We start from the raw sequence: 27,992 nt of genomic DNA, 5'->3' as shown, positions 1-27,992 counted from the left end.
CTGAATCATTTTTTAGAACAATGAAATAAACAATTGTTTTGCGGTACATTGAGTGTCGTTTAACTGGAGCCCACTGTATCAGAACTGGAATGACAGTATAGAAGCTTCAGAACGTTTGTATTTCAAACAGCCGCGCGCATGCACAGTAAAGACGGTAGTAGTGTTTAGAATTTATTCATGTGTTTCTTGAAAGAAAATTCATTATATTATTAAATAATTTAATTTGAAACATTTTTTAGCTACAAAATAATTATAACAAAATATTTCATTTGTAAAAAAATTACAAATCGGTAGAATAAAGTCATTTAGAAGGAAAATGTAAAACGAAAATCAAAATATAAAGAATAAATTACAATATTGTACAATAAAATATATTATTACAATAAAATACAAGAAGAAAAATTATGTAAGAGTCATTTAATAATGAAAAAAAGTTCAAAAATTTGAACCATTATGAGTAATTCGCGGTAAGCTATATGCACGCGCGTTTGATAGCTCTGTTCCGCAATCCACAGTAAGCGCCGAACATCGTAAGAGCAAGGAACTTCTTCATTTCTCTTAAACAAACATTCTATTTTTTCGTAGTCTTCAATAAATTTTTATACTAGAAGTAAAATAAATTATTTTCCTCATTCCTCGTTTGTGATATTTAATATGAGTTATATTATTGTTTTATATGTATATTCTAACCTTTCTTACTTCATACCAAAAAATTATGTTTAATTAATTTTTACGTAGCAATAGCCAACAAAAATGTTTTACTACTTAAAGCATTTGAATGATATCAAGGTGTAATAAATCTGTTCAAAAGTTATGAATTGCTTTATTCAAGTTTGATTATCCATTTTTCACAAACAATTAAATTCTTTCTAATAATTCTATAAAAATAAAGAATCGTTGAAGACAGAACTATTTCTCGGTCAATTGTGTTAAAATGCATTGCTCTTGTTTAATGATACGCATTACTGCAAAAAGAAAATGAAATCCAACAGGAGTTAACAAGCATCAATAGTTTTTCCATAACAATTTTTACTTGTAAGCAAATACGACAATTTTTCTCATGAAATACAAAGGAATTTTGTATTTTGCAAGTGGTTTATAAAAATCTACCGTTAAACGTTTTTACAATAGATAAAGGAATTCTATTTTAATTAAAAAATGTTATTTATTCGTTAGAATAATTCTAGGCTTTATTTCATTTGAAACCTCCTTTTTGTATTGTTTTTCCAAGCAATAAATATTTCCATTTCTATGTACCATCATCTTCATTTATCGATATATTTATAATATTGCGAAAAATATTTGTTTCCTTTATCAATCTTACAAGAGTCACTACGTGGATCAGAAACTCGCTTAACACCAGAATCACATTATTTTAAAACAAGCTAATTACGATCATTTATTTGCCCTGTATAATTCACATACATTTTCACGGTTTTATCAATCATATGCAGAATTAGTTGCGCTTATATTTTATTTCATTCTATTTAATGTGATTCCAACACAATCTAATTTACAACCCTTTGCGTCGTTTATGTCTCATCAGGCAATTTTTTTACATCAAAATTAATACACTACATTAAGTCTCGAGACCACTTATTTCGGATTTTTAAAATATAGCTACAGTTCAGTAAATAAAAGTATGCAATGAACAAAAGAGAATGAACATTAATATTATATTATTAACGAAACATAATATATACTAGATATATCATTAAAAGTTTTCTCTTTTACTTATAAATTATTGAACAATTTTTGAATCAGTTGTTTTTGAACAATTGATAAATAATTTCGAGCCTGACCAGGAAATAAGACCTCAAAGGGTTATTACAAACCATTCCTAGAACCTGTATCTATGAGTGCTTTTCTTTAAAATCACCGATAAAGACGCGTGAATCATAATTTCCCATTTCTCAACCGTTTGTTTCTAATGAAGCTACAAAATAATAAATCCACTATTCGTTAATTCTATTTAATTAAGTACAAAACACGTTTCTTTAGTACTTTCGCGTGTTCTACGATCCTGTAACGTGAAGCATAAGGAAATACGCTAAACGACCTTTACATCGTACAGGAGGAAAGACTGACGACTGCTTTTTTCCCGCTTTCTCTTTTTTCGTTTTTTTCTTCTAGTACACGATATGCATTCGACCATTGCGCATATTTTTCAAGAAAGACTAAAAAGAATATATACATATACATATACATATATATATATGTATATATATATATATATTCACGTGATCATAGTTATTCATGTGTATATATCCAATGATATATGATATATATATCATTTGTTTGTCTGGCATTTCAAATAAGTAAGTCAGATGTGTTTTTAAGCACCTTTCGACAGTTCGCCACTCGTTTACTTAGTTATTTGAAATTCTGTCATGCCCGCTTATGCGAGCCGGATAAACCTAAACTCCTCGAGGAATTCATCGACTATTAATATTTACACAGGAATTAATGCAATAATATGAGTGATATAGGTTGAATATATGAGACTACAGCCATTAATGATTAGAGCAAGTGAAAACTTAAGCCAGTACTATATTGTTTTCTCCTCTATCTTCGCAGGTTCAGAACCGAACAGTTGGCAGAATTGGATCAATACTTTTTCACCACAGAAGCTCATCGCGAACTACCCTTGATTATTTTCTGTCAGCTTCTTTTTTCCTATTAATATCAGCATTCATAATCTATTCTCTATTTTCATAAGACTGATAGTTCTGCATGTAGCTTTGAATGTGCATTCAAGCAGTCCATCAACAAATGAATTCTATTCATTGTCCTGTATTTTTTTGAACCATGTATGTAAGAAGTACAGACCGCGAATGCCTTATTGAGAAAATGGGGTTCATTGAGAAAGAGATGGAAATTAATAACGAGGTCTCCCTTTCCTTTTTTATCTGCTAGAAATAAATATCCGTTAGAAAGGGAAAGGATGACCGCGTTAATCCTCAATTGGTATTATTCGATTGTAGTTGACCTACAAAACTTTAGGATTAGTTACTTAGTTTCAGAATATTCCACGCTAATTTTTATGGTATATTTTACGTCATAAAGACCATCAATAACATATATCGTGCAAAGTATAAAATACACAAATCTAAATTAAATACTTTAAAACTAAATATAATCAGACTTAAAATTAACCTTTGTTTCCTATAATCCAACAATATCAACTGAGGGCTAGACATTTCTTTTCCAATACGGGTCACACTCTTCATTTGGCACTCGTAGTTTGTATTTCATATGTTTATGGTTAGAACTAAGGAAGTGAAAGTAGCAAAAGCCGTGAGAAAGCAAAAAACGAATGGTAGAATTGTTTTTGGTAGAATTGAGTTTAAGAATTGGTAAATCTTTTTTCTCAAATTCTCAGATATCGAGAGCCATCCATCAGCTTTTGATACTTTCCATTCTCTGAACTGACGTTTAAGAATGGTATCCTGAGAGATTTCGAGAACTTCCGTGTGTTGCTTTAATCGGTGATGGAGATCTGAGCAAATCCTATTAATGCCTTGTCGTCCGGCACTTCGTTCGCTGCATGACCAGAATTCTGAAACAATGTCATTTACATTGAACTATCGTTTGATCGTTCTAGCCTCAAAATGTTGCTATGGAAGAAGGTTTACCAGTGAAAACGTTACAGTCCGCAACTGGCCGGCACTGTCTATGAGTTTTTGCAAGTTAGCAGCAATCACAACGATATCTTTGCCGTCAACCAACCCTGCACCAACTAGCTCCGCCGCGATTCCTTCGGCGGAATCTACTCCAACAGCGAATTCGAATCTGATGTCATTAAGCTCTCGTTTCTGGTTTCTAAACAGGAAACGATTTTCTATTCAATAGGAAATCACAATTTAGGCACTATCTTCATTAAAATATTTTATATTATGAGAAAGAGATTAAGTTAGCAATAGCTGTGAAAGATTAGGAACTGGGTAGGAACATACTCGGATTTGTCTTCAAGGGTGAAATGGGTTTCAGGACGTCTGTAATAAAAATATAATAACGTCAAATAAGTGAAAAATGAAGACCACATGAGACAAATATGATACATTCATTTCAATTTTGATGTGGAATTGGTTGAGTATCTTGAATTTTTAAATTGCTTTATTATAAAAGGCAAGAAATGCGAGTTAACATATTCTTTATCAGCAGCTTTGAAATTTGAAAAGGTTGCGAATATAGTATTGAAATTAAAAATGGTAAAATATAATTAAAAAGATATACCGTAATCTTAGCACCAAGTTTATAGGAACATTTGGCTCGGTGGCTTGCACAACAATGTGACTTCGTGCTGACTTCACTTGTCCATAAAATTCCTCTTCTGGTTCCTCTTCGGTACTAGATGCGTTTTCGATCGTGTTAACTGGCAGAGCTTCTTTTCCCTCATCACCACTAGACGCGCTACTGTCTTCTTCTTCCGAAGACCAAACCCATTCTCCTGTAACTGTTCTGTGTAGACGACCCGATGTGCCGGGTTGTCTCTTTGAAGCCTGGAATAAATACAAAAATAATAAAGTATAAATATAAATTATAAACTATTGGTTTTGTAAAAATTTAATAAGGAAAAAATATACCTTTTGTACTCGAGTTTCGAGACTAGGACCACAAGCTACCAAAGTCTGCTGCAAATACTTTTTATCCTTTGCTTTTTTGAAGAATGGATGTTTCAGCAGTTCTGTTGCTGTTGGTCTGTAAAATTATTCTCCTTTAATATTTATTGTATAATTTTTCAGTTTCTTTATTACTATTGTTTGTAAAATTAACCTCTTTGTTGGGTCTTTTTGCAAGCAATCGACAATCATTTTCCGGAATGTTTTTCCATAGGCTTTGTATTGGTCTTTATCGTCGGCGGCAGTATCTAAAGTCGGTGGGTCATTCTGTAGAGTTAACATCAGCACCTTCATTGGTGGATACTTATGGTATGGAGCTGTACCACTGGCCATTTCGATGGCAGTGATGCCAAGCGACCAAATATCTGCTTTGAAATCGTAGCCATGGTCCTGCAAGGATATTTGCATATCATAATTGATTTTACAATGTACGCATTAAATCGGAATGCCAATAGCGGGATCCAATCATGCTGCTCCAAACAGTTACATGCCTTTTATTTTAGTAATATTAAAGAAGAAAGATTTTGTAGTTAATAATAAACAATCTGATGGACAAATAAAATAATTGTTACACAATTTACATGCTCAAGAGAACATACAAAAATTTAAAAACCCAAAAATTGAATTTAGAATTTTGTAAGTAAGCTAGAGTAGTCTTGTGAGAATTGGATATAATGTGTTATGAAAAACGCACTAGCTATTAGGTTAGTACTAGATATTAATCTCTATGAAATAAAGATACGCAATTTCAAGAAGCCTACTGAACAGAAAAAGATAAATATGGACACCAAAAACGCAGGCTAAGAAGATGTAATGTTACTTTCCTCTCTCACCTGCTCCATGACCTCGGGTGCCATCCAGCAGGGTGTGCCCACAAACGTGTGTCTGACTTTTTGCCTGCTTAGATCTCGACCAGTCGCTAACCAGGCACTGACACCGAAGTCGGCTATCTGCACGGTGCCATCTTCTCCTAGTAGGATATTACCGGCTTTTATGTCCCTAATATTATTCTGTTATTAAAATTTGTCTATATATTATCAGAGAATCAAATACATTCAGTTTGCACTTCATTAGAAATTATTATTTCTATCACTGATCTCCAAAATTTTTTAATTACTTCAAAAACTAAAGAAGTCCAATACAAAATTTTTTACGAATAAAAACATGTTAACCCTCCATCGGCAATCTGAGCCATTTGTGAATTATTTTAAAGTGAATTATTTTTATTACAAAATTTTTTAAATGTATGACGTAAAAACTGATTGTATAGTGTAGTAGAGACATCAATAAGTATTCCAGAATTTCTTCATACTCTGGAAGCCTAGAAAAGTAACAAAATTAGGATATAAACTTGCTTGGATATAAACAACCCAGTATATCCATGGAGAGTTAATATCAGTGCACTAAAAAACTGAATAATATTAGAAAACAGTAAGAATTTAAGGAAAGTAAGAATATCCAAGATACTTTGCAACTTAAACGTTGCGAATTACTTTTCCTTACACAATTTCATAAATCTAAAAGGAAATTAATAATATACCTGTGGATTTGCCCATTACTATGGAAGTATTCAAGGCCTTTGAGTACTTCTCGTAAGACTGTTGCTATTGTAGCTTCATCAAACACTCCATGTTTACAGTTTGTAGTTCTGGTTTTGTGTTTGATGATGTCCAATAGGGATCCACCTTCTAGCAACCTGAGTACGAGCCAAAGCTCCTCTTTCACGACGAATGACGTGTAATATGTGACCACATTCTCGTGATTGCACGAGGACATTGCCTGTATTTCTTTCTGTTAACAAAAAGAGATTTTAAATAATTTAATATTTTGAGTAGTTATGTTTTTCTCCATAGTTCAATGTATATTATCAAATAATTTTTCTAATTCTTCTTCAATAATATGTAATGAAGAAATTACCAAAAGTTCGTCCATGCTTGTGTTCCATTTTTCCAAATTTATTCTCTTGATCGCGCATTTTTCCTGTCGTGGAATACAAAATGCTGCGTGTACTACGGCGGTTGCACCAACACCTGAAATAAAACGAATTATTATAATACACAATTTTAAATGAAGAATATAAAAATATAAAAATTTTCTGCAATAAAAGGTTGAATCGAATGTTTGAACAGTCGATGACGTAATTATACGTCATCACACGTCGTGTCGCTATCATGACGTATATTCTGTAGTATACTGACGCAGGATATGTACGTACTTTTCAAATTACATCTCTTTACCCCGTTTTTAAGTTTTTAATCTTTTAAGGAAAAAATGTATTATTTAATTAACAGGTTTATAAATGTAAAAAAAGTCTTTTTTATACGGAAATTTGTCTATCAATTAATGACAACATTAAATTAAAATTAATATTTAATATTTATACTTCAAAAATTATTGTATGTATAAAAGCTATATTAAAACCTTAAAGTAAAAATCATTTTAAAGATTTATTGAAATAAAAGATGTTCTTAAAAACCTAATGTAAATAGCAGAATAAATATCTCAAAACTATTTTTAATACTGCAACAAATTATTATACAAGAGTTACATTAAAACTAAGGTAGTTAATCATTTGAAACACTCATTAGAAGCAAAATGTTAAAATAATTATTTTAAAAATATATTCAAAGTAATGATATCTTTAAAAAAGCTAGTAATAATTCTATCTACGACAATTTATAAATATTTATAAATATTTATAAATATTGAGCTTTTGCGAGTATTCTACGTATACATATTACGTTAAAAATTACTGGATCCGTTTCTCAAGCAAGTTAACTAGGTTAGAACGTATCGGGCACCGGTATACGTGCCTTGGTTGAGAGCGAGCGAGACAGTAGTCTTTAAACATAGGTGTGAGAGAGATAGCCGCGTAAACGCAGACGGGGACAATGCGTCAATTTAAACCTCATTATTGACGATCGTAAAATCATCAATGTTTCAACATATTCAATTTCAAAACGTCGCGTTTTTAAGTAATGTTTCACTTAATGAGCTAAATAACTTTCTGTGTGCATAATGTCAAGAAGCAGAAGTAGCTATTCATTCGGGACCCGGTAAGAGTATCATGATGTCGATCCGTATTCTGAAAAATCTCATAAATGCTTTTGTAGTTGTAGTGGATGAGGGAAATAGCAAGGTAACGATTACTCACCAATAACCTCTTTGAGCTCATAGTCGTCCTTGGTGTTCGGCCAGCCCTGCACGACCGTGGTAGAGCTCGAGGACGCCATTTTGTTCGCCAGCGTCGTGCCAAGACGTGCGTGCTTGCTGGTGCCTCGGGTGCCCCGCGCGAGAAGTAACACGCTGCTCTTTAAACGTGCGCTACCGCTGTTAGGTGCTTTCGGCTCACGTGGATCTCGCGGTTCCGCGCCTGCGCGTTGATGATTTTTCGCCGCAGGTGCGCCCGTGTTGTTCTTCGGCGGTGTTGACGCGCCGAACGACTTTTGCCGGAAAATACCCGGAGAACACGACGGCAAAACGTCTGGCGAGATTTTCCTAAAATTTAATGAAATATTTCATGTTTCATAAAGGATTTGTTTTTATAACTTTACTGCAATCTTTGGGTTATTGTTTATCCATTGGTGTTTTTTATGGCTAAAAACTTCTGAATAATCATAAAAATCCAAAGAATTTATTTAACCCTACTGTGATCTTTGGGTTATTTTCGATTCATTCGGAAATCACCCAAGAAATGGTAAAATCATATTTATGAAATATTAAAAATTGTAATATTTACATTTTGTTATAATATTTATTTTAAATATAATATTTATTTCGAGGAAACTAGCAGAATAGAAAATTCAAGAGCCACAACAGAGCTAAGAATTTGCTAGCTGTAAACATTTTTTAAAAATCTTGTATATTTAATTTGAAATAGAATTACAAATATTTGATCGAGAAGATATGTTGGAGTTTGTTTAAAGGTTTGTTTCGGTAAACAATGCACGAATTAGGGACAGACTGTATTAAGGAGGCAATGACAATGTGTTTATTAAGTCTCAATTACATGTAATGTTGTCAAAATAAATGCGTCGACAAAGCGTCGACGCAACCTACGCAAGCCCCAATCTGATTCATTAAGTCGATTGGTCTTTCTTAGAGAAACCAACTACACGAGCAATAAATTCTAATTCAGAACAATTTGCTGATCCTAAAAGAATTTTCTTTCTGTTTTCAGTACTTTCGCTATTGTCATTATCATTATTTAAACAAACTCATTAAAAATCCATCCTAAGGAATAGAAAATAACTCTTATTTCACATACATACCATAGCTAGCGTATTGATACATTATATGATACTCTATAGAAAGTGTATTCATTTCTGTTAAAATGATTGTATTACGTCGGTGGAACCGCATTAACGAATAGATTCTAATTCAGAACAATTTACCCTAGAATAACTTTTTTACCAGTACTTTCCCCATTGTCATTTCCATTATTTAAACAAATTCATTAAAAATCCACTCTAAGGAACACATAATAACATTTACTTCACTTACATACCATAGCGAGTGTATTATACACTGTAGAATATGTATTAGAAACACTACAATACTCCAACGTCTCCTCTTTAAAGCACACATTGTATATTAACCAAAAATTGGAGGAAAATTTAAATGTCACTTTAGCCCCATTCCTATCGAAATGATTTTATTGCGTGGATGGAACTGCATTAAAGAAATTATCGAAATAAAATTAAGCTGTATGACCTTTTTCTAACCCTGTTGCGACATGTCCTGTCCTCTTTAGAATGTACAATGTATATCAACCAAAATATGGAGGGAAATTTAAATGTCACTTTGGCCCCATTCTTATTGAAACGATTTCATTACGTGGGTGAAACTACATTAAAGAAATTATCGAAATAAAATTAAGCTGTGTGACCTTTCTAAAGTTGACTTTCCTGTTGTGATATTTCTATCGGGGGTTTACTCACGTAAGTGTCGAATAGCCGAGGATTAAAGTTTATCCGACATAAGCACTGCAGTCTGGTGCGCGGAATCCGTCACTACTGTCGAACAACAGTTGAAAAGATTTTTTCGGCGAGAGAGAACGAGAGTCGCGTGATACGTGACCGCGATATTAAGGTTAATCCTGGCCCGTCTGTCCAAGTCCCACCATAAACTCGACACGCTCGTCGCGATTAGTAATTGAAGTGCTTTCATCATTGTTCGCGCGTATATCGAGAAGCAAGTTAAATAGAGAAAGAGGAAAGGAGAAAAGACAGAGAGAGAGAGAGAGAGAGAGAATCAAAGAAATGAGCGGGAAAGAGAAACAGGGATGCTAATCGCGGCACAGTCGAAGGAAACAAAGATGGAAAATAAAAGAATAGGTTAACACGTTGACTGTCGCACGAATTTCCTATATTTTGACCTAGGAACCGCAACAGATCGAAATATACTATGGCAAAATATTTAATTTTTATAAAATTAAATTGTTAATTATTGTATTTGCACACATTTTTTCTAACAATATTATTTACAGACTGCGGATTTTTATTGCCAATTCGTATTTTTGTAAATTTAATTAAACAAATGAAATCTAAGTAGAAATTTATTTCATCCATTGAATATTATAACAAATTTTCTATGTAAAAGGATAAAAATTCGCAACCTAGTTACTTTAATCATTCACGTTATTAACAGTTTGTTAGTTTATGACATTTTTCTTATTTTAATTGCTCTAAGAAATTTGGTAACGTGGGTGACTCATGACCAGCGTGGTAGTTAACGTGTTAAGAAGAAAATAGATGGAAAATTGTAAAATTTGAAAGTTTAGGAAAGGATAGGAAATCAAAGAATAGAATTGGTGTGTTTCTATGGGAGAAAAGGATAAAAGAAAGCGTATAAAGGATAAAGAAGGAAAATATACAAAAGAAAAGCAGAAAGAATTATATAATTAGGGGAAATGACAATATCGAATGTATCTTTCGAGTTATCGATATCAATATCAGGACATGTCAATCGACACGATTAAAAAATTCAATTAAATGGTAGGCGATCAAATAGCTACGTGGAGATATTAGATTTCAGTATTTGCAAAAAGATCTATTGTCGATGTTCTTTACTTTTGAAATGACAAATGACCTAATGCGATCAAATCCTGTGGGTGATATAAAAGAGCTTGATAAAAGTTGAGAGACCAGTGATCTGGTTCACGGCTTCTAATACAGGTGGCTTTTTGGACAGCACTATCGTTGAAGCTAGACAAATTGAAGATTTTATCATTATGCATCGATTATGTTATATTACCATGGTAAGTATTCACAAAATATACTAGGAATTTTATAAAAAATTTTAACTTGAAAGTTTCAATCTTCAAAGTTTGTGCTCACAAAATTATGAATTTATAAATTGTATAATTTCAAACCTAGAAACTTGCATTCCAAAGTTTAAAATTTCTAAACGTGGATTAAAAAATCTCAGATTTCAAAATTTAATTACCAAAGTTACAAATGTGAAGATGTCACATTTATAAACTTTTATTAAAAAATTCCAAACCTCAAAATTTAAATACCAAAATTTAAATACCCAAGTTTCAGTTTAAAATATTTCAAATTTTTTAATTTGAATCCCAAATTTTGATTGTTCACAATCTAAACATCAAAGTTTCATATTTAGAAGTATAATTTTAAATTTGAAAATTTGTGTTTAAAGTCTTATGGAATGGAAGTTATAGCGAAGAATAACAATGTATATTGCAAAATGTTTGCACTTCTGCGTACATAATCGCATCCTATATATATAACATGCTGGCAGCTTTAAACACTTTAATTATCATGGATGTACTACTACGTCATTAAGAAAACTTGCGTTGTTTGCCATCGAACCATTAGTACGTCTTCGTGTGTTCACCATGCCCATTCGTAATAATTCATTTAAAAAGACATTAAACGCACTCGTTAATTTGTAACGTAAATTGCGATTAAATTTAGCGTTTCCACGTTTAAATTTATCGTCGCAAGTATAATTTTAACAAGCATGCAGACGATTAAAGTAATTAACTGAAAACAAATCAAATCGGCACTTTAACTAGACATATGGTAATCGCCTTTGAGATTAGTTCATAAAAATTTATCGATTTTACAATTATAATAACTATGGTTACAATTTCAAATACCTTTCAATAGACAATAACAAACAACAATTCGAATATTTAACATTTCAATAATTTATATTAATAATTATTTTTAAGATTGATTCGTAAAAATTTTATCCGCTTTATAATTTAACAATTGTGAATATAATTTCAGGTACGTCTGTGCTTTTTAGAAACGAACAACAGTTTGAATGTATCTCAAATTTCAATAACTTCTGTTGATATTAGAAATCCCTAGACAACTCTCCAGTAAGCAAAACCGGTCACGTGACCACACGCGCAACAATCCATCATTATTAAATAACCGAATAACCGTCAATGCTTTTGAATTCGATGCAACGCAATTTAAAACGAACCTTCTAAAACCACAATTGAAACGAATTGCTACGTGGGGAGGCTCGATGAAATTCCGAATTACACGAGCAAAATGAGAACAATGCTGGTACTCACCTATTTCTCCCGAGTACTAATGTCGTCAAGAACCTGTTGTCTTGAAACTTCAATCGTTCTTCTTCTGTAGACATAGGCGCCGCGGCGCCAAGCGTGCCGGTTTTACGTTGCCTCATGCTGCCCGTAATTCTGCGAACAAACGAACGTCTAAGTTACACCGGTTGCATACTGCAGGGGTACCTCGCGCTTGTGCTGAATACATTTGTTAATTAATAATTACACTGCTTAAATTTGTTAATCAATAATTACGCTGCTCTCTCTCTAATGAATATACTACGGGATTTTATACAAATTCATATTGTTGAGAATATAATTAAAAAGGTAGAATTTTAGTAGGAAATTATTTTACTCGCCAAGCATTATAGAGAGCAATACACTTTACAACTTCAACAACTTCGCAAATTTCATGTAAATGCATAAATATCCAGAATCTGCTAATTAGATATTTCTATCGTAATATTCTCTGAACTTTCTCCCATTTGATTGAATATTGTTGAACATTGTTTAGAGTTTATATTGTTGAATATACAATTTTTAGTTTTTCATCTTTCAATATTGTTGTAATGGAATAGGAACTACAGAATGCTTTTTCTGTCCTGGCAACATATTATTTGCATTCGTCCAGAACGCTGACTGAGGTCCCCGTGCTGTCAGCGTGTGGAATATTTCTAAATTGGCGGTCAGTCGATTGTCACCTAAATACCTAAATGGAATAATTGGAGCTGGATTGGCCTTACCGGCTATTTTTAGCCAACATCAAGGGGTAGCCTCTATCTGGCTACCTAAAAATAATCTCATAGCGAATGGACCTTTGGTTGTTTTCAGTCTGTGCCCCTAAGAAATATTTCAGATATCCTAACATATGATAATAATTCAATATTTTCATCGATTTAAAATGAAACAGAAGAATAAAGTAGGTAAAGTTAGGGTCAAGGTATTCAAAGATACAGAACATTATAACGAGTCAAATTTCATCGTTTTGAAGAATAATTCTCATTTTTCGAATAGTTATTGAATTTTCGTACACGTCATTCGCGATTTGCTAATAGGATTAAATTCGTCCTCGCGAAAATGTCTTGACAGCATCATCTAATTGTCTCTTTAAACACAAGGTACTCGTGTGCATTCCTTCTTAATATAGTTATACACAAGCTCGCTGTCTTGAGTAAAAAATATTCCCCAGAAGATTTTCCCTAGCAACGGAAAGTTTCATCTTAAAAAATAGTTGTCACCAAAATGTTAATTGGACTCGTTACATTCTTCAGATGTTCGATTATATCCAAAGTATTTAAAAAGGACAAACAGTTACAGAAAAAAGGAAACGCCATATGGAATTAGTATTAGCAGAAATTATCTTCAGCAAATTGAGTAATTGTATTTATCGACTGTTGATAAAAGAGTCAAAAGAATTGCAAACAACTTTTTGCGAATTGGAACAATAAAACTAAGTAATTCTAATAAGTATCAATTAAAAATAGATGAATATGTAAAAGAGACAGAATGAAGAAATAAAAATTTGTGAGGATCATGCGAGATGAATGTAGGTAGAGCGACACGTCGACTATAGACTTAAATTAAAGTCGCTGTTCTGCTCAGGAAATGAAACTTTTAACCCAAATAAGATGCTCGTGCAAAAGCTGCGACAAGCTTTGAAATAGCTCTATAACGGAGAAAGAAAAAAATTTCTTTACAAATATTTATAAAGAGAATTATACTATTTCCAAATATGATAACTAAACAATTTCAGTTTCACAAAAATTAAGTTCTAATCTTTTATTAAAGAATGTAAAGCAAGAAATTTACATTTTTATTGGTTAAGTCACAGTGGCTAACTAACCGAAAGGAAATGTATAGACTCCAGTCTTACAAAGTGGAAAACAGAATGATTAGAACACTTGCTGCCTTATGACTGGCAACATAGAGCGAATAACGTATTGAAACAACAGTAAACACATCACGTAGTATTTTAATAGGATTCTTGCCTCATGGTTACCACTTATGACAAAGAATTTAATTGATTTCCTAAATTAACGAGTCTAATAGCCTCTTCTCTGCTAATCGTTCCCGTTTACAAGCCGCGTCCCGTCCACAATTTCGTGTTCTGAATTGCGTGCTAGCCGGCTATCTTCTCCAATTCTTCAACATTTAACAAATGAAATTACACAGTTTCTCAATTGAAAAATAGTCCATATTATTCTCTAATTAATATGCTATAGTAGAATTTATATAATTATATATTTTTTATCTTTTTATCTGAATAAAGTTTACAAGTTGATCACTTTGACTATTATTCTCTGTTTAAATATTATAGAAGAATTTTTATAATTGTAGTAATTCTTTTTATTATTTTGCTGAATAATTTTTGATGAAATTTATAAGTTAATGACCTTGACTATTGTCTTCTATCGTGATAGTATTTTTTATTTGATTTTATGTCTTTTAATTGATAGCACATTCAACTCTGACAGTTGAACGTAATGGTATAAAGGCTATTAATAAATTTAAATGAGGCTAATACGTTTTGCAAAGTCCCAGTAAACGAGTGTGTCGACTGTCCACGAGAAATTCCCGGCAAAAACTGTTCGAAATAGGTCAACACTTGCTGATCCTTGTCAATATTATCAAAGAGAGCACATGTTTGTGTTTAATTTTTTCTTTGACAGCAGTTACGTGAACGCTTATTCTACTATACTTTATTTCATAATTGATGGTACACAGATATGTCTTTTTCAGTATATAAATAGTCACTTCGTGCAGGAACATTAATTCTTCGAACAACTAAAAGAAAAAAAAGGAAAATATAGTTTTAGAGAAGGAAAAATGAAGAAGAATTTGAAGCAAAATGCTACCATAATAATCTTATGTCTATCTTAATTTCTACCACGTGAATTTATTGAAACGACTTTGCATTGAGACCAAGTCAAGTGGTGTACACGTTTCAACAAACAATCTGATGATTTTAGATTAGATGACCCCTGCCATTATTCAGTTCCTGATTTTTTTCTACTCGTTTAATTTTTTAATTATGTGGCGAATACCACAAATCATAATAAATCATAATTTTTGACCATGTTCAAGATGTTTTTCTGAAGAAAAGAAAAAGGAGAATTTCGAGTGACCAACTGCTTAAGTTCTGTCTAACAGTATTCGTCAATGGAACCTTTGCTCAGGAGGTCGAGGGTCAATTGGTTATTAACTCAGACAGCAGTAACGGCTATTAAACCGTTTCACTGCCATAAGAATTGCCGTAAAAAAGCGAGGAAATCACGTTCTTGCACGAGTCATCCCAAAATCAGGATACTAAAAATGTGACAATCAAAACTGCAGTAGATTATTATCCATTCCTCCTGAAGAGTGTCAAGCATTGCTCAGTGTAAAATTCTATGAATTCCTGACGTAATTCCACTTTGGTCTACTTATCCTGAGAATTTTACTAGAAAGAAAATTAACACTCAAATCATCAATGATCAAAGTATAAAACGTATACCAATGAAAGAATGAAACCTACGTGCCTATTATCTATGTACCTTACAAAGGAAAAGAACATCTCTCTAAAAAATTGGTCTGCGACCAATAATTCATCCATCCTCCAACTACTTTCAACAACAAACACTAACAATTTCTTAGAAATCCTAAGCAAACAGTCCCAATAATGCCAGTGTTCCCATTTGCAACCAATAATACTGCCTCGAAGCATAAACTGCCATTGCATTCCATTTCCATCCAGCTTATCTTCATCATTGGACAACAAACAAGCATCAAAGCATATAGGGAACAGAAAGCACAGCAGCTTATCTGAAGTTATCTCTTATCTGCTTGTATGTCACCTGTCGGACGTTGACTTCACAGATCCATTTGCGTACAGGTCGGCTGCCATATCAATCGTGCTGGTCCACTCGCATCTCCCTCCACTTGGACACGTGTTTGTTCCAGAAGAAGATATCGGTCCGACCGATTTCACCGGCTGTCTCTAGACAGCCAGAAAAAAAGAAAAAAGAAACAGTTCACTAACAATGGCCAACCTTGACCGAGTTCGTTTTCACTGGACCAGTGAGCTGGTCCCAAAGCACGATCACGTTTTTGGACACCCTTACGGGAATCGTCATGTCGATTTCTTCAATGATTATAATGATGCAAATGCTCCTTTCACTGTCTACGGTATTGAGATAAGTTGGAAGAAGCACACGTTGGAAGGACGCAATTCGCTGGATACCGGAACGTGGAGTAGCAAAAACGTCACTGCTGGCAGAGTTGCAGTCGGATCGTCCTGAGTTTGTCGTCGACTGAACTATGTCAGACGGGGGCACTGTCAATTGGATAACTACCTACTACACAGCGACGTGCCACCGTGTGGAGAATACGCTTGATAGCAGTCCGAGCTGACGACCTCCCCTCCTAAAAGTGTTAATTCACTTTTAATTTTGCCTATTTGATGAACAATGCTTTAGTTTTAGTTATTAGACACTTTGAGGTGTAATAATTACTATTGACTTAGGGTTTAAGATGTATTATTGGGAGAAGAAAGTTTTGAGGCACCTTTAGAGAAGAATTTCTATTTTTTGGATTTCTAATCATTAGACTATGAATATTTGTGCATTTATGGGGGATTTAAAAGTAGAAGTGATGAATTCCAAAAATTCCATGATTTCACTTTCCTAATTACATCCATAGGAATAAAAATATCAATCCAGAAGAACCTACAATAGAGGAATAATTTCTAAACAGAAATATTAAATTAAATTGTCCATTCTCAAATTACAGTTACCTTTGGAAAAGCTTTATAGCAGTTTCAATGACTTAGAGTATTTTTTTGACCTTTTGATCAATAACTCTAGTTTAAAGAGTACGTTTTTTGAACAGAAAATTAGCTTGAAATTTAAAAATTATCAAATTTGTTGTTTAGTATTAGCTAGTATAGTTGAATTGTTTCCAAATTACTCCTCCGTTTTTGCTAGGTGAGTACTATTCCACAGTCAATTTAAAGGCAGAGTCACAGAGATCGGCACGGGGAAGACCAATTTATATCATACGACGCGAAGCACATCAGCTCAATCACGATCGACCTTGCTGACCGGTTCATAATCTGTTTTTCGCGGGACTAACATCTTCAAAGATTCGTCAACACACTACTCTGATTTCTGACATCACTAACCAATTGATCACGAGACTAGCTCGATTAATCCTCTGTTAAATTTCAATTAATGATCTTCATTGAACTAGTTTAATATATCTTCACCACGCTGCTCCTGCCGTAAATACTTTAATATAATTCCAGTCAATATATTGAAAAATTAATTTTATATATTCTTTTGTATGTTCTCTTTTTATAGACGTTTATTGAAATGATAAAGACGATGATATCATGAGTTTTTAATGATATTTCGTGACATCATGTTGCGTCATCGTTAAAATTTAAGCATTGACGGAGGTCTCAGTCAGCGTTAGAGACCCATCAAACTTGATAAAGCATAAATCGTATGCAGAGGGTTCTACCAAGTGGGAATGGAAGTGGAGTGAATCAGTCGTTTAATAATGTAGTAACTGACAAAATGCCAGTACGATTGTCGATTATTGATGTTTCACGTTTTTCGCAGCTTTCATCCTCTAGACTTGATCTCTCAATATTTCTCCTTACTATAATAGCCAAAATCTTTATTCTGTTAATACAGTATAACTACATTTGTAGCTAATCCAATTCTCATTATGCAATTCGTAATTTCTTGAATTGCATTCTCTATAATGTATCTTATATATATATATATATATATATATATATATATATATATATATATATATATATATATATATATATATATATGTCGGAGAAGGGTTGGAATTTTGGGTGTTCGATGAACCTTTACATACTTTATAAGAAGCTGTGAGTAACAGCGGCGATAGGATGGTCGAGATGATGGTGACAACGAATTCAGGTTCGATAACGAATCCACGGTCCACGGGATGACGAGTATCAACGTAAAAAATCAAGTCTGATCCAAATGAAACTGCCCTTATATATTCCTATCCCCACTTCTCGGGTCAATCTTTGTTCTTAATGAGGGCCATATAATCATTCCATACCTTTGTCAGGTACACGTCCCTCCCGTAACCGTGGCTACGTTCAATGACCAGTTTTGTCACTTCCAGCCCAAGCCCATCGTCATAAAGTCGGATTAGAACGTTGAAACTATTCCTTAGTTATATATATATATATATATATATATATATATATATAAGCTGTACTGTATTAGTGTTATACATATTAGGATTATATGTATATATATATTTCTTTTTTACTGGATAATTCATATTTAAAATAAGGAAATTCATTTCTTAATCGGAGTAAAAAATAGAATGGAAATTTGACAATTCATAAAAAAGGTGAGTTCTATTTTATAATTCCTACAATTTTTTTTATAGCTTGCAGCTGTAGGAGTGTTAGGGATGGATTCTTACGATCTCTACAAGAAGTGCAACAGAAGTTTCCAGGAATTAAAGAAACTGGATGTCACACAGTATCATGATCCTAGATATCATCCTCCCCTGGGGCGGGACCTCTTCTATCTACCTGAAGAAGAATATATCGAAAAGCTTGAGAACGGGCAGCAACGGTCCCTTAATAGGGACAATAGAAATTCATTGCCTGTCAGTCATACTGTACTCAACAAAGAGAAATAAATGGAAAGTGAGGTCTAACATTTGTACTTTGTCTATAGGATTATCATAGTCTATGTGAGACTGTGACGGAAACAGTGCGGCTAGATGATTCTGAATACGAGTACCAACCGCCTCTTTATCACGAAGTTTACTGTAAAAGTCACAATTTGCTAGATAGCTTGCAACGCACCACGAATCCATCGAAGCAGGTAGATTGAAAAATAAAAAGGAAATTCGATAGTTTTAGCAAAATTACCTCAAATTTAGAGTATGTGCAAACTTCCATTGAATAAAGTACTGTAGTTAGTAATTTAGGTGTTCCTCGAGTAGAGAAAGTCTGGAATCTGAAAGAAATGATTATTTTACTCTCATGGTTGTAATACCTGAGTGAAATTGTGAGTGTACAATAGTTTTTCTATTTGAAGTTAATTTAGCATTTTAGAGTGTATTAGGTTTCTATGATGGCAATTGTCAACAAATTAATATTTATATCTTGCGAATGCAATAACATAAAATATTAACCTTTGCCAATGACCAGCCTTGGAAGATCTTTGTAGAAGCTGAAGATCTCTTGTTTCTGTTCTTGTATTAAGTGAAGTATATTTATTTCAGAAATGCGTGCATAATGGCTTTCATTGCGTGCAAAGAAGTAAAAGCTTGTTATTGGTAAGGCGGCGATGGGAGAACGAATGTTGGGAACCTTTCGTCAAGCAGATTGCCAGTGGTTGTGATTGCATGTGGCCAAAATCTGCCCTAGGAGATATAACTAATCATTACTAGTCTGCAATAGTGTATGTGTAGTCCATAGGTGAAGCAGGAAGGTTATCGATTAAGGAATGGAGAGATAAATTCTTCTGGCATCACATTTCAATCCATTGATCACTTTGCAGTGGTGCAAAAGATAGAGTCATTATGTATATTATGAATTATATCTAAATTTGTAATCTATATTATTTGTTAGTTAAAGTTGTCTATTTCATTGTTTTCTTTTTATGTAGCTATAAAATAAAAACGATTTTTTGTTCTTTTACCTAGAATTTATTCTATGTGGTAAACGTATATTAAAAATAGGAAGGAAAAATATTGTGATATAAAACTATTTTGTTTACGTGACATATATATTATTTCCACGAGTTCGCCTTGTGTTTTGGCAAAAAATGAAATCCTTCAGGCACTTTTCCTAGTAACATTTCTCTGAAAATGAAGTCCAAGTTAAAACAAAGCAAATGCGTTAGATATGACATTGAAATAAAATATTTTTACGATAATTTAATCCAGTCTGCACAATTTGAACTGGCCATTAGCGTTTCCATATCATCACGGCCTCTATAAAATGGAGGTCTTTCATTAATCCTTTGTGGTGGTTTCTCTAATATTCCAACAGGAATATACCTAAATAGAAATAGAATTTAATAATTTGCACAACATATGTGTATACAGTACCAAAATTATAAAATCAAAATTACCTATGCAAGAAAGATATCCACTCCAACATAAACCTCCTCGTTGTCTCGACGCCACGAGTGTCCGAGCCCCAATGTTCAAGACCATATTTAGAATATTTTCTCAAGATCTCAAATCTTTCTGAACTTGATATATCAATTAACTTCTTTTCTTTTATTTCAGTGAATATCCATGGCTTTATCAATGCCCCACGTCCTATGGTGATGCCATATATAGAAGTGTATGCATCTTGAACTCTTTGATAATCATCATATGATAAAATGTCTCCATTTCCAAATACTGGGATAGGATCAGCTAGTTTCGCGCATTTTTCAATATAATCCCAATCAGCTAACTTTGTATACCTTTGTTCACGTGATCTTCCATGAACCTACATTAATTTACAATTAATAGTTAATATTTTTTAACATAATTCATTAAAGTATAATCATAACAACTTCAGAGTATAATTAACTTACTCACAGTAATCATGGACACACCCCAATCACGAAACTTTGGCATCAAAGTATGTGCAATAGGTTTATCTATGTAAACCCCTGTTCTAGTTTTTACAGTTAAAGGTATATTCATAACCTGGTTAACAGATTTCACAACAGTTTCTAGAACATTTAATCGATTCAGCATACCACTGCCTCCTCCTTGTCTATAAATTAGATCTATGGGACAACCAAGATTCAAGTCAATGAAATCAATATCAATTTCTTCATTCAGCAACTGTGCACATCTTGTTAATACTCCTGGGTTGTTTCCACAAAGCTGTACACCAAAAATGTCTTCGGATTCATGCCTTTTTACCAAAGCCCATTCTTCATGTGCTCCTTTCAATATCCTTGGTGCCAGAGCCATCTCTCCACAAGTTATGTCTGCTCCATATTCCTTGCATATTCTTCTAAATGGCAAGTTGCCTACTGTTGTCAATGGACTTAACAATATCTTATTCTTCCAATCAATTTTTTTCTTTTCTGAGTCCCTACATTTTATTAAATCATAATCTTCAATGGGGCCAAGTTTCTTCTCTGTATTTTGAGTTTCAGAAGCTTTATTCTTAGATTCATTAATAGAAGTATCTAATATTGGACTATCTTTTATCTCCAATTTATCTCTGTCCAAGGATTCATCAATTTGTTTAATTTTTTCTATCTCTGGCTCTTGTTTAACATTTTTTGTTCCTACATTTTTCCTAGATGGTCCATTTGCCTTAACAATATTTTCAGATTTAGAAAAATTATATTTGTGTTTTCTTAATTGTGTCTGAATATCTTTAGCTAAATGATTTTTTGTAGAAGGAGGCCTTTTCCTAAATTCGTCCATTTTTTCCTTGTCAATAATATTCAAACCTTCTTTTGTCAAGTGTTTGGAACCCATCCTACAGGCAGCACCACGTGGACACCTGCCGGTGAGCTCAAAAATATAGCATTCATCAGTGATATCATCTGGCTTAATCTTTAAATATTCAACTCTGTTGTGCAAAAATATGCACTGATTATTATCACATTTCTTTTCAGGCTCGTCTACTGCTTGGTCAGCTACCCAGGGACATAAATTCAGTTCACGCTGTGTCTTAAATGGTGGTGGCCTTGCTTTGTTTTGCCCCCTGAGCTTTTCTTTTTTATCATCATTTTTAAGCTTTTTGGTTGGAGGCTCATCCAATATAGAAACATCCTCACTTAAATTAGTTGTATTATTTGATACTTTCTGCTTGTCAGTCTCAGTCAAACATTTTTCACTTAGAAGTCTTACATGATCTTCTATAATAAACCTGTGACATTTTATTATGAATAAATTTATTATACAAAAATAGAAGCATTTTTTTATCAGAAGATAAATTATTTAAGAAAATATTACGACATAGAAGTATTTTTGTGATCTGAATTTTATTGCGCTCGACAGAAAAGTTTTGCATAATGACAGAATGCCACGCGGTTTGAACAAATCGAGGTTATGTAGTTATACACGTTATTTATATGAGTTACCTTGAAAAAATTGAATGTTAATAGTCAAAATAACAATGATTACTTACTCTTCTTTAATTAAGCAGACACCTTTTTGTTTATCATCACTGTAATCAAATGAACAATCTTCCACACATTTTTCACTGTAATCTGCCATTTCAAACAAGTCGATTGCCTGAATAGATTTCGAGAGATCGATCAGTCGAGAACTCTGAGAATTCACGAATCAGTGAAAACGGCGTTATTAATCAGCTATCACGGAAGATATTTAATCATTAGAAGAAATTAGTAGAAAATAGTAATCAATTTCACTGTAGCTCAAAGTATCATGCATTTGGAGTATTATTATAAATATTTTTATTTTTAATTACTATTTTAGCGTAAAATAATTTTTACTGTGAGATTTTTCATTTCTACATAATTTAAAAATTAATAGTCACTTTTATCGAGTTTTTGTAGCTTCATCCAATTAATTAAGTTTCTATTTAATTCCAGGTAATGATTTCTTAAATCAGGATATCGATTACGTGTTACGTAATTTTTGCATAACAGATGTATAACATATAGCTGAGTGTGCTGAAATTAAGTATGATTTGAAAACATTAATGAAACGTTAAAAAATATTGTTAAGTTATCCAGAAGAAATAAAATGGCTAACTTTATAAAACTGATGCATTTATTTGCGTACATTAGTGGCTATTTAAATAGATATCGAGTACCTTTGCCTCTAATTATGTCACCACAGTAATTTAAAAGTATAGAACAGTGGCTCTCACAATAAAATTGTTGAATTCTATTTGTATTTAAAATAAAAAGAAATTTAATTTGCACACTTTTCTTACTAATAAAAGAATGTTGTATAATCTATAAATGATTTAAATTAATAAGCTTTTTATGGAGTTATTTATTAAGTATTTATGCCCAATTTTTCCCAAACTTAATTTATTCCTTAATTAGTTTTCGATATAATGCTTTATATTCATCAAAAATCTAATTAACGAAGAAAAATAATCTTCCTGCATTTGCCAGTTTAAAATAAAAATTTTCATAGAAGAATTCTAATAAAATCCTAGGTATATTGTCCAAAATATATGCTAAAAATGTTCAATATTTCTTAGGAGATTGGAATTCTTAACAAATGCTTAATATAAAAACCAATTCATTATTGATTAAATACCTCATTAAAGAATGAAAATAACCTTCTAAATTTTTCAATTTAAATTAAAAAGAAACATTCCAATTAAATTCTAATATTTTTTAAAGTGTGCTGAAATTTTTTAACATTTCTGAGCAAATTGAAGTTTCCTAATCTAAATAAAAAATTTCCATAGATTCCAATAAAATTCCAATATTTTTTTAATTAATATGAAATGATACAGAAATGTATTTAAAATGGTACTCTCGTACCGTTTAAACCCGCACGCGCATAGTTTCAATATGGTGTTGCGTACTTCTACACGTGTCCTTGTGTACTCACGCTACTTTTTCATGCGAAAGATCGAGCATGTTAAAGTCCTCCAACAGTCAGTAAGAGACAGAACCGCGACGCGGATGAAGAGCGATCCGTCGTAGCGAGATATTTCTGTCAGTTGCATTGGTGAACAACGTTGTGACGGTCCCGGTAAGTTCGCAATATGCTCTACGATACATCTTTCTATTCATCGATACGAATTATCGTTGAAGCGGTTTAACAACCATGTAAACTATTGTTTACATCATCAACAATAATTAGTCCTTCGATACAATCAAACACAGCGACTTAAATGATCAAAGAAATAGGATTATATGAAGTTTATGCGGTTGATAAGAACTATCGCTAATTTCACAACCCGATAAATATGGGTCACTATATTCATTGTTGTGCACTATGAGAGTCCTAGATGATACTATAATTGGCCTGTACTATATACTTTGTTTATTTTATAACTGATAAGTAAACAGTATTTAAATATGAACTTCTCTGATCTCTATATGTATGAATTAGTCTGCTTCTTGCATTATCTTACAGGTTCTTAGATTTTATAATATTCTTTTTCTTCAGCAAGAATTTTTTTATTTTAAAAAGAATTTGAACTAAATGTGATACATGTCCAAGCATTTGTGATGCAAAACTATAAGTTTTGCTTTCAGTAGATAATATTAGGAAATAATACTTAACACACATTATAAAGATATGGTGCTTAAGGTAGATTTAGTAGATTATACTTATATCTTTCTTAATTTGATCTTTTAGTTTGAACTTATAGAATGTATTTCAACTTTATTTTCTTCTTTGACTATTACATAGAATTATTTTCTGTTTAATATATATTACCTAATGCATCTGTAAAAATATGTGTATAAAATTAAAAGAGTATTCTTTGCTTATATCAATAGAACAATAGTATGGAAGAAGTAGGTACATTACAATGGGAAGATTATCTGGTCATAGCAGCCACACTATGCATAAGTCTGGGCATAGGTATCTATTATCGGTTCAGTGGTGGACGACAAAAAACTATGGAGGTACATACATACATTCTTTTAAAATTGTGGCTTCTAAAACAATGTTAAATTAAAACAAAATTATTTTCTTAACAGGAATACTTCATTGCCAGCAGGTCAATGAGCATCACACCTGTGGCTGTCGCACTAGTGGTTTCCTTCATGTCTGCAATTACTTTATTAGGAGTTTCTGCAGAAAATTACACATATGGAACACAGTTTGTAGTAATTAATTTATCATACCTCATAGGAACTCCTCTTGTTTGTTATGGATTTTTACCAGTATTTTTTAAACTCCAAGCAACAAGTGCTTATGAGGTTTGTATGATAAACTTTGTTTAAACAAAATAAAAATGATAAGAAACTATGTATATTTAAGTTACATGTTTATTTTTTTTTAGTACTTAGAAAAACGTTTTGGAATCAGAGCTAGAATGATGGCTAGTTTTGTGTACTGGCTGCAATTGCTTTTGTATTCTGGTGTTGTACTTTATGCTCCTGCTCTAGCATTAGAGGCAACAACAGGAATTTCTAAAACTGGCAGTATTATTATCCTTGGCTTAGTATGTGCCTTCTATTCAAGCATAGGGGGTATCAAAGCTGTCTTAATCACAGATGTGTTTCAAGGATTGCTGATGTTTGTTTCTGTCTTTATTATTATCATCATAGCTGCTAACGAGGCTGGAGGTATAGGCAGAATCTGGCAAATTGCGGAGGAAGGACATAGGATTGAATTTGACAGGTATAATGTGTGGCATAATGAAAAATGATATCTTAATTTTGATAAACTAATTATGAAATATCTTTCAAGTATTTCGATAGACCCCACAGTTCGACATACTTGGTGGTCACTCATTATTGGTGGTTTATGCACGTTTCTATCACTGTATGGCGTAAATCAAGTTCAAGTACAGCGTTTGTTAACAGTGAGGTAGGTATCACAATGAGTAAGATATGAAATGTTATTAATTTTACATAATATTTTTAGAGATATAAAAGCAGCACAGAAAGCACTTTGGCTGGCATGGCCAATTTTGTCAATACTTTCAATGACTACGTGTTTCTCAGGATTGGCAATATATAGTAAATATTATAAATGTGATCCTTTGCTTCAAAAAAGGATATCATCTACAGATATGTTGATGCCTTTGTATGTCATGGACACCATGTCTGACAAACCTGGTTTACCTGGTCTTTTCATAGCAGGTAAAATTTATTGATATTTTTATTTTACTTGTTAATGCTTAAAAATGTGTTAATGCAGGTGAAGTAAATTCTTCAAACTAATATATTCTCATATCTTAGGTATTTTTAGTGCTGGTCTCAGCACTATTTCAGCAGCATTAAATTCTTTGGCAGCAGTAACACTAGAAGATTATTTAAAGCCAGCATATAAAAAATGTTGTGGTAAGGAATTCTCCACGAGTATGTCGACAACCATGGCTAAGTTACTTGCCCTCATCTATGGAATTATTTCCATTGCCTTGGCGTTTCTGGCACAATTATTGGGAGGTGTTTTACAGGTATCCTTTTTTACCGATTAAATCATGAGAATACTATAAAATATTGTCGGGATTTCATTTAAGAAAGTTTTATTTGTGTTAATGTTATAGGCTGGCCTAACAATATTTGGGGTAGTGGGTGGTCCATTATTAGGCCTTTTCACTCTTGGAATGCTCACAGAAACAGCTTCTGAAATAGGGTCTGTAATAGGCGCTACTGTGTCTCTAGCATTTTTGTTTTGGGTTGCTTTTGGACAACCCAGGCCTATTCCAACATCACTGCCGGTTACCAATAGTGGTTGTTCAAATGCAACCATTTTCATCCCTATGGAAAAAGTACCATTGTAAGCAATTCCTAACCTTAATTAATCTTTTAAAAAGGAAATTTTATAATGAAATGTTTTTTTTTAGGAAATCAGATGATTACCTCTATATGTATCGGGTCTCTTATATGTGGTATGCTCCAATTGGATTTTTGATGACGTTCATCATTGGATTAGGCCTCAGTTACTGTTTGAACCGGATATATAAAGAACCGAAAGTTGGGCTGGATACTAACTTGTTCTTCCCTCTAATAGGAGAACGTATACGTCACAGGAATAGAGAGATTTCTGGTAGTAACGAGAACGTGGTACCAAAGAATGCTACTGCGCACAAGAAGTACATTTTCAATGTAAATTCGGCTAATGATGTGGTGGAAACTTCTGATGATACCAATACCACCAAACTTTAATGCATACTTGGTTAATCACTTGCTTTCTTCAAGTGGCATTTTCGATTCTAGGCATTCCATACTTTGTTTTGTAAGCCTAAGTATTGTACGGGACTTGAAACCACTTAAGTTGGTCCCTTAAAAGAAAAAAGATGACATGTCCAAAGAATGAATAGGAAAATTAAATTATTATCCATATTTATAATACTAAATTTAATTTTACCGTAGTTTGGCTGTGCTGCTTTGGGAGAAATAAAAAGCAGGATTAGTTCATATATTTATTGATAAATTGTTGGAGGTAATTTTAGAATGAGCCAGCTGGGCTAGAAAATTGCCCATTTGGACATGTCAGTTCAAAACACCAATATTATATTATAAAAAGGTATTTGTCGGTGCTTTCAGCCCATAATAATTACTTATTTGTTATTTAGACAATAGTATTTCACTATCAAGCAAATGTCTTCCATCTTGTTCCTAAACTGCCATTTTGTAATTTGTCTATAAGATGTTTTACAGAAGTGCACAAGTTACTTATTTTGTTTCACATATCAATGACAAAGACACGATGGCATGCAAATCTTTATGGTACCAAAAGAAATGTCTTTTATTCCAAAGAATTTGCGCAAATCTGCTCAATACAGATACTTAATGTATTCACTCTTAAGTATCACAAATATTGTACAAATTACTTTATGGAATTATATTTTTCGTAGATGCACCAAAAAAAAACAGGTCTAATCTTTTTTACAATTGGACAACAATTAGTTAAACAATAAATCTTTTTACTTTAGAATTGAGAAACATGCACTACAAAATTGTACGTATGTAAGTAATAATACTCTCTTACCAAAAGAGGCTATATTTTAATTCTGAATATAAAAAGATATATTTTTATATGCAATAGTTCAATACAGAGTATTCTATGGATAACTCATGGTGTTTTTCAAAACATATGTCCGTAGAGTGTAAATTTTAAATTTATAATAGATTTGTTATTTAGTGTGATGATATATGCAACACTTCCGTCATTTTTTTCAGCTAGTCTGTCAG

The 27,992-nt window shown here is 32.6% G+C and overlaps 4 protein-coding genes and 1 long non-coding RNA gene across 13 annotated transcripts; 3 read left to right on the top strand and 2 right to left on the bottom strand.

The window, feature by feature from the left end:
• Positions 1 to 201: 201 nt before the first annotated feature.
• On the bottom strand, positions 202 to 16,403 carry LOC138188403 (serine/threonine-protein kinase OSR1). Of its 4 annotated transcripts, none has more exons than XM_069130139.1 (12): positions 16,269 to 16,403; positions 16,002 to 16,144; positions 12,175 to 12,303; positions 7,777 to 8,120; positions 6,540 to 6,652; positions 6,163 to 6,413; positions 5,449 to 5,621; positions 4,777 to 5,014; positions 4,587 to 4,701; positions 4,237 to 4,502; positions 3,636 to 3,822; positions 202 to 3,559 (listed from the first exon to the last, which is right to left on the bottom strand). In XM_069130139.1, the coding sequence occupies exons 1-12, from the start codon at positions 16,278 to 16,280 to the stop codon at positions 3,482 to 3,484; spliced, it is 2,049 nt and encodes a 682-aa protein (XP_068986240.1). In that variant the 5' UTR covers positions 16,281 to 16,403; the 3' UTR covers positions 202 to 3,481. The 4 variants fall into 4 exon arrangements, with proteins under 4 accessions (XP_068986240.1, XP_068986241.1, XP_068986242.1 ...); XM_069130140.1 differs by having other exon boundaries at positions 4,777 to 5,012; positions 5,456 to 5,621; XM_069130141.1 differs by lacking the exons at positions 16,002 to 16,144; positions 16,269 to 16,403 and adding an exon at positions 14,693 to 14,836.
• Positions 8,117 to 8,828, top strand: LOC138188410 (uncharacterized). The gene is made up of 2 exons (XR_011175496.1): positions 8,117 to 8,319; positions 8,405 to 8,828. It is a non-coding gene; the product is annotated as an uncharacterized LOC138188410 (long non-coding RNA).
• Positions 10,731 to 19,608, top strand: LOC138188409 (uncharacterized). Of its 2 annotated transcripts, XM_069130152.1 has the most exons (5): positions 17,091 to 17,425; positions 17,505 to 17,729; positions 18,592 to 18,816; positions 18,888 to 19,037; positions 19,441 to 19,608. In XM_069130152.1, the coding sequence occupies exons 2-5, from the start codon at positions 17,652 to 17,654 to the stop codon at positions 19,606 to 19,608; spliced, it is 621 nt and encodes a 206-aa protein (XP_068986253.1). In that variant the 5' UTR covers positions 17,091 to 17,425; positions 17,505 to 17,651. The 2 variants fall into 2 exon arrangements, with proteins under 2 accessions (XP_068986254.1, XP_068986253.1); XM_069130153.1 differs by lacking the exons at positions 17,091 to 17,425; positions 17,505 to 17,729 and adding an exon at positions 10,731 to 10,881.
• On the bottom strand, positions 19,452 to 23,790 carry Dus3 (Dihydrouridine synthase 3). 5 transcript variants are annotated; one of them, XM_069130147.1, is made up of 7 exons: positions 22,903 to 23,019; positions 22,313 to 22,820; positions 20,755 to 22,051; positions 20,295 to 20,662; positions 20,092 to 20,220; positions 19,938 to 20,022; positions 19,452 to 19,581 (listed from the first exon to the last, which is right to left on the bottom strand). In XM_069130147.1, exons 2-6 carry the CDS (start codon positions 22,399 to 22,401, stop codon positions 19,950 to 19,952), a joined length of 1,956 nt encoding a protein of 651 aa, XP_068986248.1. In that variant the 5' UTR covers positions 22,402 to 22,820; positions 22,903 to 23,019; the 3' UTR covers positions 19,452 to 19,581; positions 19,938 to 19,949. The 5 variants fall into 5 exon arrangements, with proteins under 5 accessions (XP_068986248.1, XP_068986249.1, XP_068986247.1 ...); XM_069130148.1 differs by having other exon boundaries at positions 19,473 to 19,576; XM_069130146.1 differs by lacking the exons at positions 19,452 to 19,581; positions 22,903 to 23,019 and adding an exon at positions 23,652 to 23,790 and having other exon boundaries at positions 19,779 to 20,022.
• On the top strand, positions 23,682 to 27,367 carry LOC138188404 (putative sodium-dependent multivitamin transporter). The gene is given in 10 exon segments (XM_081833780.1): positions 23,682 to 23,813; positions 23,815 to 23,865; positions 24,621 to 24,749; positions 24,825 to 25,046; positions 25,130 to 25,470; positions 25,540 to 25,659; positions 25,717 to 25,934; positions 26,034 to 26,251; positions 26,342 to 26,574; positions 26,642 to 27,367. Coding segments are annotated over 10 exon segments (1,986 nt in total). The 3' UTR covers positions 26,964 to 27,367.
• Positions 27,368 to 27,992: the final 625 nt, after the last annotated feature.

The sequence above is a fragment of the Bombus flavifrons genome, chromosome 16, assembly GCF_040668555.2.
Source record: "Bombus flavifrons isolate JBK064 chromosome 16, iyBomFlav1_principal, whole genome shotgun sequence".
NCBI classification, from domain to species: domain Eukaryota; kingdom Metazoa; phylum Arthropoda; class Insecta; order Hymenoptera; family Apidae; genus Bombus; species Bombus flavifrons.
This window is presented reverse-complemented; position numbering and strand designations above follow the sequence as displayed.

What these genes read in the sequence shown, in the direction of transcription:
- Dus3 (XM_069130146.1), bottom strand. Translation starts at nt 22,401, where the DNA reads ATGGCAGATTACAGTGAAAAATGTGTGGAAGATTGTTCATTTGATTAC. An exon ending in GTCTGCTTAATTAAAGAAGA is followed by an intron (nt 22,052 to 22,312) that starts GTAAGTAATCAT and finishes AAAATGTCACAG; the next exon opens with GTTTATTATAGAAGATCATG. An exon ending in GCAGACTGGATTAAATTATC is followed by an intron (nt 20,023 to 20,091) that starts GTAAAAATATTT and finishes CTTCATTTTCAG; the next exon opens with AGAAATGTTACTAGGAAAAG.
- LOC138188409 (XM_069130152.1), top strand. Translation starts at nt 17,652, where the DNA reads ATGCAGAGGGTTCTACCAAGTGGGAATGGAAGTGGAGTGAATCAGTCG. An exon ending in TAGTAACTGACAAAATGCCA is followed by an intron (nt 17,730 to 18,591) that starts GTACGATTGTCG and finishes TTTTTTTTATAG; the next exon opens with CTTGCAGCTGTAGGAGTGTT. An exon ending in ACAATAGAAATTCATTGCCT is followed by an intron (nt 18,817 to 18,887) that starts GTCAGTCATACT and finishes CTTTGTCTATAG; the next exon opens with GATTATCATAGTCTATGTGA.
- LOC138188403 (XM_069130139.1), bottom strand. An exon ending in TTAGTACTCGGGAGAAATAG is followed by an intron (nt 8,121 to 12,174) that starts GTGAGTACCAGC and finishes ATTAAATTTTAG; the next exon opens with GAAAATCTCGCCAGACGTTT. An exon ending in AGTAATGGGCAAATCCACAG is followed by an intron (nt 5,622 to 6,162) that starts GTATATTATTAA and finishes GAATAATATTAG; the next exon opens with GGACATAAAAGCCGGTAATA.